This window comes from Leptonychotes weddellii, chromosome 8, assembly GCF_054177405.1.
Source record: "Leptonychotes weddellii isolate Sample4059 chromosome 8, ASM5417740v2, whole genome shotgun sequence".
Lineage (NCBI taxonomy): Eukaryota > Metazoa > Chordata > Mammalia > Carnivora > Phocidae > Leptonychotes > Leptonychotes weddellii.
The window spans coordinates 79,191,225-79,202,666 of NC_138376.1; the positions used below are offsets into that span (position 1 = coordinate 79,191,225).

General features: G+C 34.6%; 1 protein-coding gene across 4 annotated transcripts in view; it reads right to left on the minus strand.

Annotated features, from left to right (window-relative positions):
• Positions 1 to 11,442, minus strand: part of HACE1 (HECT domain and ankyrin repeat containing E3 ubiquitin protein ligase 1) — a 103,181-nt gene that overhangs the window by 40,820 nt on the left and 50,919 nt on the right. For all 4 annotated transcript variants that reach the window (XM_031031820.2, XM_006736862.3, XM_081828723.1 and 1 more), the window contains 4 exons: positions 10,990 to 11,140; positions 3,889 to 4,223; positions 3,306 to 3,374; positions 2,979 to 3,066 (listed from right to left, as the gene is read on the minus strand). In XM_031031820.2, the coding sequence (XP_030887680.1) occupies positions 2,979 to 3,066; positions 3,306 to 3,374; positions 3,889 to 4,223; positions 10,990 to 11,140 (643 nt within the window). The remainder of the gene's footprint in view (positions 1 to 2,978; positions 3,067 to 3,305; positions 3,375 to 3,888; positions 4,224 to 10,989; positions 11,141 to 11,442) is intronic.

The window sequence follows — 11,442 nt, forward strand, 5'->3', positions numbered from 1 at the left end:
CTGAAGTATTCTTTGAGTAGATACTTTGAGACTGTAAACACACCCCACCCCTCATCAAACTTCCCATTTATTCATTAATTGTTTCAGTATAGTACAGACTTATGGGTTCCAATTTTATTTATAGTATTTTGCCATCATAATTTATTTGGATGTTCAAATTGTTCAGCTTTGGCCAGTGGAGTCCATTCAAACTGGTTATGCGTCATGCTGACATAATCCTATCACTCTCTGAACAACTTATCGTATCATAAGAGGTTCCAGGCTCATTTGTACTTTCCCTGACCCGGCCCTGAAATTAGCCATTTCTCCGAAGAGCCCTGGTTAACTGAGAACAGGCCAAGAATTGGGTGCCAGATTTGCTATATCTTTCAATCCACCCTGAAAACTTTAGGTTCACACTGATATCTCCAATTCTAATCCAACAGCATGGTTCATTCTATTCTCCTCCATTCTGTAACTTCTTTCTCCAATACTGAGAAATCAGGCTCCCATAATAAGTATACTTCCTTACTCGATGAACTGCCGCACCCTGTATATAACCAATCTCCTGTCACTGATACGGACACATTACTGCATGGATGCCCTCTACCCTATTCGGGCTCTGTCAGTCTACCCTGAGCAACTGCCACCATCCTCTACACTGGACATCCGCCAAATGGTGTTCCAACTCACATAATCTACTACACAGACAACCTCCTTGACATACCCAAGCTCCAACCCCCACACTAGGCCACCACTATGCATGTGAACACCCTTCTCACCCTGGTCAGGCAACAAAACCTCCTCTGTGGGTAAAAAAAGGTGGATAGCTTAATGCAGATGCTTTTGACTAAATTGTTCAGGAAGGGAAGAGGAAAACAGAAGTGAAAAGCAGAGATAATATTAAGAATAACAAACTATCTCTTTCAAAAACTAAAAGCTTCTTTCACATATTATCTCATTTGCCCTAGAACGGAGTCACATAGTTTAGATTAAGAAAATGAATTTAAAAAACAGACACACTCTTAAATTCTGGTTCTCCCACTTGGTAGCTGAATGACTTAAACAAGCTGCTTAATCTCTTCAGTTAAAGAGTACCTATCTCACATGATTGCTATGAAAATAATCCATGTAAAGCAAATAAATTTATGGTAAGTGACCTAAAATTAGTATTTAATAAAGGTAAGTTACTATCTCTACCTTCTCATTTACATTATCATTTTTAACAGATGCCAAAGGATATCCATATACATGTGTATAATTTTATAAAAATTAGTTATTAGTTTCCTTTAACTTCTGAATGGATGGGTGTCCCTAAAGACATTTAAAAACACCTATAGTATCTATCTTAAAACTACTAACCAAACCAGAGCCTCCAGTCTATCCTACACTTTAGACAAATTATTTCCTAAACTTTTGCCAAGGTCATATCATTCTCCTGAAGCAGTTATCAGGGGCTGCTAACAGCCTAAAAAACAAAGAAGATTCTTCAATCTGACAATCAAGGCTTAACACAGTGTGACCCCAACCCACCTTTCCAGAATTATGTCATTCCTCACCTACACAAAATTTCTGCTTCAACCACTGTAATTTTATACACTTTTCCATTTACAAGCCCTGGCCTATATGTTGACATAGAATGTTCACCCTCCCCATTTACTCCGAGCAAAATTTTGCAGTGCTTTTCAAGGTCCAGCATAAAATCCACCTCCTCTTCAAAATTTTCCTTGACTATACAGCAGCAAGGTCTTCCTCCCTTAAACTACTAAACAACCAGGTAATTATGTAATTAGTATTTTATAGGTACATTTATTATCTCCCCTGCTAGAGTGAATTAAGATCTTTTTGGAGAAAAGACATATGCTTTCTATCTCCAAATAACTACCATTTATTGAACATATATGCCAGTTACTATTTAAAATTTATTCCATGGGGCGCCTGGGTGGCTCAATCATTAAGCATCTGCCTTCGGCTCAGGTCGTGAGCCCAGGGTCCTGGGATCGAGCCCTGCATCGGGCTCCCTGCTCGATGGGAAGCCTGCTTCTCCCTCTCCCACTCCCCGTGCTTGTGTTCCCTCTCACTCTCCCTCTTGCTCTCTCTGTCAAATAAATAAATAAAATCTTTTAAAAAAATAAAATACAATTTATTCTTCACAATAGTTTTGTGAGTTTGGTGTCATTATGTATATTTTACAGATGAAGAAAGCAAGGCTCAAGGATGTTGGAAATGTGCCCCAAATTACATAGCTGGTAAGTAGCAAAACAAGCTTTTTCCTAGCATGTTTCATGAAACATGAGATATGAGGAATGAACCTTGCCGGGGAAAAGACTCTCAGGTTAAATAAATTTGGACGATTAACAAAGTTAAATCACTATTTTTAGCAGATGGTTTCTCAAAGCCTTTTAACAAGTTGCTGATATGCTTTATAAATCTCCAACAGGGATATTATATTTTCCAAATGCATTTGGGGATAAAATCCTTTTCTCAAGGACCATCAGCCTTATAGGACTAATGCTCCAGTAAACTCGTTTCAGGAAATGTGACAATGTATTCTGTTGTCTTTGCACACAGTGGGCACTCAATACACACTTTCTTTAAGATTAAAAAATGCTCCCCATACTTAAGTAACATACTGAGGCACCTGGGTGGCTCAGTTGTTAAGCGTCTGCCTTCAGCTCAGGTCATGATCCCAGGGTCCTGGGATCGAGCCCCGCATGGGGCTCCCTGCTCCGCGGGGAGTCTGCTTCTCCCTCTCCCACTCTCCCTGCTTGTGTTCCCTCTCTCGCTGTCTCTCTCTCTGTCAAGTAAATAAATAAAATCTTAAAAAAATAAATAAAGTAACATACTAATGTAATTCCACATACTAAAGAATAAGGTCATTTCACTCCTCTTATAGCAGGAGGTCTCAAGTATAATAATTACTTCACTAAACAATATTCAAATTAAAAAATTTAACTTTCATCAGACAGAATAAAAACAAGATTAAGAGAAATCTCTACCTGTGCTTTTATGATATGCATGAATCTTGACATCAACTCAGGACATTCAAGGAGGAAGTGAAAGTGGTCAAATATAATTTTGGGATTTCTAAAAGAAAAATATAACTTGTTTAAATGGATAGGAAGAATGAGTTGCATTAAGTGAAATGCAAATTCAGATATACAGATACTGAAACAGAAAAAAATATTAATCCACACCTACTGTACTTTTACTTGTCATGTAGTATTTTTTGAATAGTAACAGAAATAACATTATTTTTGTTGAGATAAAAACTGTAAGTAAAGAAAAGTCTACAAGGGCAATCCATGAATCCAAGAAAGCCTTACCTATTAACAAAGCATTTTAAAACTTCATCATGTTTGCAGACAAATTCAATGAAACGGGGTGAAGTCATTCTGTGGAGGATAAAAAAACAATCAGAACACACAGAAATTGGTGATACAGCAAATTTGATAACTATGTATAGAATTGGACTGGCTTCTAGACAGAAAAAAAAAAGATTTGGGTTTGGACTAAATTTGAGAAACTGAGGCATGCCCAGTCAATTTATAAGGTTAAAAAATATATATATAACTTTTCTTTAACAGAGGATATGCCCAGTGACTTTTTAAAAACCTTGAAATTTTATTTTATTTTTTAAAACCTTGAGATTTTAAACGTCTCTGCTCTATACATTTTGAATACATAATTAAGTAATCCTATACAAAGTGACATTCACCATTCTACATGTTAATAACTTATATAATGCTTAAAACTCAAATATTTTAAGAATAGTATAAGTGTCCTACAACAAGATCAAAACAGAACCGAAAATCAACAAATTATTATTTGTTATTACTGAAATTATAAAAAAATCATAGCTTTTCTTCATCTATCAGAAAAGGAAATAATAAGCAGAAACCTTCTTACCCTGGAGGCATCTGACAAGAACAGCACATGTAAAAAGCTTGAATGACAGCACTTAGCCGGTTAGCTGTCATAGAAATAACATCCTGACAGTCTGCACTGGCTTCCTGTTTCCCTCCAAGAGCATCTGGTTTAGATTCCCCTGTGCCAGTGGATAGATTTTCATAGCTCCCAGGTCCTGGAGGTTCAAATGGAGGAATGGAAGTACCATCTTGATCTTGGCCTTTTTGTTTCAGTAAAATAGAAGTGATATCCGTTGAGTCCTTTTTGTTTTTCATCAGTTCTGTAGCTATTAAAACTAGCCATTCATCTAATGAGTGCCAAAGCAATTCGAGAGGCTAGGAGGAAAAAAGAAGTGTTTTTTAAATATCATTCTTAAACTTCAGGAAAAAAACTCACACAGCCAAACAAATAATATAAAAGAGAAAATTTATCCTAGATACTTCTATTTTCCCATGTTAATGTGATAGCAATGCCTAAAGGTAAGTAACAAAAACATATGAATGCCACATAAATAACAATTTCTTTGCTTATAGCAAAAATTTAATTTGCATTTATTTATTCCTTGGAATAAAAAGGTAAAACTAAAATCTAACAAAAAAATTTATAAGCAATCTTTCCTCTTTTAAAATTTTCAAATATTTAGCTTTAAAAACATATACTACTTTTATATATACAATCCCCCAACCTTTACTATATTCATGTGTTAACAATTTTCAATTATAAATCTTTTCTCAATTAAAAAAATTAGAATTCCAAAAAAAAAAAATTAGAATTCCTAAAAAGCTTAATAAACAGCTTAGTTTTGGGGTGCCTGCCTGGCTCAGTCAGTGGTGCATGCAACTTGATCTTAGGGCTGTGAGTTCAGAGCCCCACACTGGATGTAAAGATTATTAAAAGAAATAAATAAACTTAAAAAAAAAAGTTTACTGTGCTCTTTTCTTTACATGTAATTCAGGTTTTGAAAATGTATAGTACGAAATTTAAAAATATGATGTATTTATATATATACATATATACATGTTTTCACACACATATACACAAAATCCATCTCTAATAACTAGTAACTATCAAATACTGACTAGCAAATTCTTAATTCCAACTAAAGATTAACAGCTTAAAAAAGAAAAAGGGAGGGAGAGAGTAAACTATTTCTTATTTCTACAGTATTTAAAATATTCCTTTTAGGAATAATGAAATGTCTTTTGTAAATAAACAGCAAATGAAGTTTCCTTTCTAAAATATTATGTAATCACAAAAGCTACAAAAGGACTAAGTACTGAAGATGAAATATATGCATCATCCCTAATAATTAGTAATTCTTAACAAGGAGAAATATTATCAAAAGATATGCTACCAGGGATCTAATATACAATATTAGATTACTAGTTATCAATACTGTACTGCTTACTTGAAAGTTGCTATGAGAGTAAAGCTTTAATGTCCTCACCATAACAACAGGAAAATGGTAATGTGAGTTAAGGATGTGTTAACTGACCTTATTGGGGTAAACATTTTGCAGTACACACGTGTCAAATTATCACACTGTACACCTTAAGCTTATGCAATGTTATATGTCGGTTATATCTCAATAAAACTGGGGGAGGGAGGGAAGGACCTGCTAGAACATTTTTAACCCCAAATAAAAATTAACAGTTATCCGGGGGGGGGGGGGGGGGCAAGGATAGCAGTTAAATGTTCCTTCATTCCTACACTATTTTAAATATTCCTATTGACTCCGAGATCATAACCTGTAACCAAAGGCAGACGCTTAACCAAGTGAGCCTCCAGGTGCTAAATACTCCTACTGAGAATATAAACTGTCTTTCTGCAAATGAATGTAAAAGCTAATCTTACTTTTTGTTTCTTATAGGATCACAGAATGCTACAAATTAGACTATGTGCTTCAGAAAGACCCATGCCTACAGTATTTCAACCAAAAGAAATAATGTTACTTTTAAAGATTAAAATATTAAAATCTTACTTCATGGAAACAGATTCCACAACTATATTTGGAAGTTTAGGAAATATTTAAATAACCTGTTCTTCCAGGAAATTCTTCACAATTATTTTCTACAAATTCCTCTGCTTTTATGTTCACAGTCTTTCTTCAGGTTTCCAGAACATTCTCTTTGAGAGTATTTGACTTACTGAATTTGCAAATAATTAAATCAGCTCTAAGTCTTCACCATAACATTAAACCAAAAAGCAGAAAACAAAACAAAATAAAGCAAAAAGTCCGCACTATCACCAACAAAAACCTACTTCTTTCATTCAACAAATATTTAGTTAGTACATACTTGGTAACAAGTAAGCAGAGTGAGAAACTAATTATACTCTCTCTGAGGTTGAAATAAGCACCCCTGCCCCCCACAAAGAGGGCTTTTCCATGGTTAGGCAAAGCAGTTGGGAGATTCAGGATCCCTGAGCTGCTTAAAGGAAGGGCAAGAAGCACCACCAGCTGCCATAAACACTGACATGCACCAAAAATGTCTTAATTCTCCTCATGAGCAAAGCAAACACGCTGTAAAAGGTGAAAAAGAACTTTTTATGTCAGCAAAACTTTTAGTTTTACATCACAAAATGAACTTCCAAAACAGAAAGAACAGGTGGTAACTTCTTGAAACCAACACACTGGATAGAGATGAAGCCTAAGGCAGGAAATGATAAACCTGCTGCTCACACAGATGAGAGCACTGAGCCTGAACCAACAGCAATCCTATTTTTAAATACTGACAATGTGTAAAAATTAAAGGCAAATTCTGAATAATCCAGAAATAATTTTTTTAAACTCAGATCTGTGTCAAAATGGTAGTTCTAGAAAGAGTTTTCAGTAAAGGAACACAGCAAAAATTAAAAAGAGAATAAGGGGAAAAAAGTAGTAGTAAGTCATCTTAGGCCTTTCTTTACTTTTCTCTTTTTCCTATCTTTTCTTTCTTCATTCACACATGCATTAAAACCAAATTCCAACCTCGAGGTATTTTTACCTAAAGAGTTGTCCCTTGGAAGATTTGTTCAGAAAGTTCATGCCTCAATAACCAAAAGAATACTGTGAAAATAGCTTTAATTTCTAACTGTGGTAGCAGCCACAGATAAAAAGGATTAAAATAAATTTTTAAAATTAAAAATAAGCCATTGCAAAGCTTATCTATGATGCTTTCTATATCCATAAGTAATAAGAGAAAACTTTAGATAAGATACAAAGCAACATATGTATCAACTATTACTGAAAAATGAGTCAATGACTATGGAAGCCGTTAGCAGGCTTCTTGGCATTGTGAAATATTGCTACATTTCATATTACTGAATGGTCTTCACTACAGAAATATATTCTACACATAGTAACAATGTTATAACAATCAAACACAGTTCTCAAAACATTTTAAGATCTATTTCAAAACTATAACATATAATCTCAGACTTAGCGGACAATTTTAAAAAATTTAAGATCCAGGGGCGCCTGGGTGGCTCAGTTGGTTAAGCGACTGCCTTCGGCTCAGGTCATGATCCCGGAGTCCTGGGATCGAGTCCCACATCGGGCTCCTGGCTCGGCGGGGAGCCTGCTTCTCCCTCTGACCCTATCCCCTCTCATGCTGTTTCTCTCTCTCTCTCTCTCAAATAAATAAATAAATAAAATCTTAAAAAAAAAAAAATTTAAGATCCATATACCAAAGTGAGATACAAATTTGACAGGAAAGTATTACTAACTTAAGTTCTTTAATAGTAACTTGAAGTTTTCTGTTAGTCTATTCTCAATTTGATAATGTCAAATGTTATAACCCAGAAGATAAGATTTTAAAGTTAAAAGTTTCTCAATCTTTCCTGGCTTCCAAATTTTTCCCAATTATAACTCTACAAAAGTGTTAATAGTCACAGCTTACTATTCACACACACACACGCACGCACACACACACAGCATATCAAGATTCAGGAAACCTAAATTGTCTTCCCCATGCTCACACTGCTTCAATAATCATAACTACCTTCCTCTTCAGATGCCCCAAAGTTCCCAAAGCACTAGATAAAAATCTCTTAACACTGAAAAAAATGGCTGAGTGCTAAGATTAACTTAAAGGATTTATAAGATAAATCAGACAACTAATAACAGGATGTTAAACAATTTCACCTACTAAAACCACATGGCCTATAAACCCACTCATTCTTAATGGAAAACCCATTAGTTAATCCTAACAATAAAGTGACATGTTAGAGTACCGTTAATGAAATGGAAAGTAGGGATCAATTGCTACCTTAGACAAAATGTGGTAAAAATTAAAATGGTATTTCCAGTCTAGCATTGCAGGAACTCAGGAAATGGTTATGATCTTTACAACTGTGAATCACCCCACAATGAACAGAAGACTTTATATAAATAGAGGACAATGTAGTTCTTCTTTTTTATCCTTGTAAGCTGGAGGGCAGATCATTTTGTCATCCTCGTCTACATTTAATTCATAAAATTATATGAAAGAGACTGTAAGTTTTTAATAGTAACAGCTAATGTTTTTTAAAAAATTAGGTGAGTTATGGGCACCTGGGTGGCTCAGTCGTTAAGCGTCTGCCTTAGGCTCAGGTCATGATCCCAGGGTCCTGGGATTGAGCCCCACCTTGCGCTCCCTGCTCAGCGGGAAGCCTGCTTCTTCCTCTCCCACTCCCCCTGCTTGTGTTCCCTCTCTCACTGTCTCTCTGTCGAAAAATAAATAAAATCTTTAAAAAAAAAAAAATTAGATGAGTTTTGTAATAAAAATATTTTACCAAAGTGAAAGGTCAAAATTTAAGAGAAAATAAGTAGTCAGAGGCAAAAGAAGTTGTCAATAATGCAGAAAGCAAAAGCTTAAGAAAAAAAAGAAACTAACAAATGAAAAAAAACAGAAAAAAAGAACTTTTGTATTATATATGTCATTGATATATCACAATCAAAACGGAGTTTAGATACCATAAAAGAAAAGCTCAAAGAAAACCAATGACACCCTTTCCTACTCTGTTATACCTGTACTGATGGGCCAGATAGAAAACTAACATTTTAAATCAAGCACTAAATTCCTATACAGAGGCTACGAACTAGCACATTACTTATTTTCTGGTATCATTAGGAAACACACAGCAGACTTAAATTTTAACAACAAAAAATCAGACAATAGTATATATAATCTACACGCAATTTGGGTAAGAGTAACTGTATCTACACCTGATTTGATTTTCTATTCATCATTACAGATAAGTAGAAAGGATAAGCAGAAAATCCAATCAAGCCTAGATTTAAGTAACTAACAGCATGGGCCACACCAGAATACATTAAGAACAACTGCAAGTAATGTGAATGTTTAAGCAGTAAAAGTCACTTAAAACAGCACTGACAAACAGTAGATCAATAATTAGATTCAAATTTTGCAAAGACAGTAAATTATCACTCCAAACTAGTGCTGAAGAAGTGTTATGTGAAAAGCCAAAGTTTGAATTGCAAGAAGATGTATAACTGACTTCTTCCAGGAGGTGGCACAATAGGGGAAAAAAAAGGAAGGAAAAAGAATCTCTGTCTCACTCACTCACACACAGCTGAAAACTTTTTCCTACACTAATTCTTTAAAAAACAGTGAAGCAGACAGATGCAAGACACTTACACATACCTTTCTAAAAGCCTCTCATACCTATTTTAGTAGATTCTATTAAAGAATCCTATTTTAGTAGATTCTATTAAAGAATCTACTAGTGTCAAAATGCTTACAAAGCACTTATTTGTGTCTGCCAAAAAAATTTCCATGTAAGAAAAAAATCATTTAGCAAAGGTCATTAGTTTTCAAATTTTAGAGACAGTAAAGCTGTCAATCATAACTAGTTTTTGAGGAACTGGCACATAAAAATAATTGTATCACTTTTTGGATAGACAACCTATATTTATACTCAAAAGACTAAAGAAATATAAGCCTTTGTGAACCCAAAAGCAAATTTTATACGATGAAAATCTCTTAGGATAAATTACCTTTAAAAAAATAACATGAAAAGTTATAAAGTTACACATTTGTCCAACATCTGAGTTATTTAAAAATATAATGCCACAAAAAAAGCCTTAACAATAGCAATTATAGCCATGTTCATTTTGCTTAATTCATAAAATTGTAATTTAATTTGGGTAGCAACATTGTCTTGGGTCTTACAGGAAACAGCTGAAGCAATACAAAATATTTTAAGAAAATATGGGGCACCTGGGTGGTTCAGTGGTTAAGCATCTGCCTTCAGCTCAGGTCATGATCTCGGGGGTCCTGGGATGGAGCCCCACCACGGGCTCTCTGCTCAGTGGGGAGCCTGCTTCTCCCTCTGCCTCTGCCCTCCCGCCACCACCGCCCCCCCATTCATGCTCTCTCTCCCTTCAAAAAAAAGAAAAGAGAAAGAAAGAAAATATCTCAATGATTTTTCCTTAAAGTGATCTCAAGAATTAATTGGTAGTAAACCTAGGAAATGAAAGTAATCTTACTTCAAAAACACATACACAGACACATACACATACCACACATATGATAATAACCTCTAAATACAAACTAGGTATTTTCAGAGGGGAGGTGGGTGAGGGGATGGGTTAAACAGGTGATGGGGATTAAGGAGTGCACCTGTCATGATGAGCACCAGGTGATGTATGGAACTGCTGAATCACTATATTGTATACCTGAAACTAACATTAACACTGTATGTTAACTAACTGGAATTAAAATAAAAAACTTAAAAAATAAATGGACACAAGGAAAAAAAAGAAAACTAGATATTTTCTTTCCTTCTGAAGAATTTTTTTTAAAAAAAAGCATGACGCCGCATACTGTCACATTTAAAACCTTTAATCCAATAAAAATGTAGATTTAAATAATAAATATCTTTACCCTTTAGAATACAACACTAATAGAATTAAAATGTTAGTTGTAAGAAAAATATAGAAAACTCACCACTTAAGATTGCTGCTGATTAGACAGAAACGAAAGGGGAAAGGTGTGCCTAACTTAAAAGTGGTATGAGTATGAATCGAACTTTGTGAGGTTTCTGACTAATGAATGCATGTTTTATCAAATTCATCTCTTTTTCAGTTATCTTCCTAACAACATCATGTACTTTTCTGACCTTGAACACCTGGCTTCTTGGAGTTTTATTCCCGTTGTAGCTCAAATCGATTCCATTACTGGGAGAGGATGGACCAATTCGAAAGACATGACAAAATATCCTCACAATCCTTAAAAGGCTCTTCATTTGAGCATCATAATTACTAGATAGGCTGAAAATAAAAATTAAAATATGAACAGGTTAGGTGGAATAAAACAAGTTATATTTTAAAATACTTAAGACCTTTTTGTCACACTGACCATGGGTTTCCTAACATAACTAGCAAAATTCCTATCATGATAGGGTTCGAATGTTTTTTTAATAGGAAGTTGCTATACATTACTTGAATTGCATATGAATGAATTATTAATGTTTAAGCAACCAGAATATAACTGATAATCAAAGCATAAAAATGTGAAGTAAAGGACCACTGTTAAACAGTTTCTTGAGGCACCAACTTAAGGCAATCTCCAA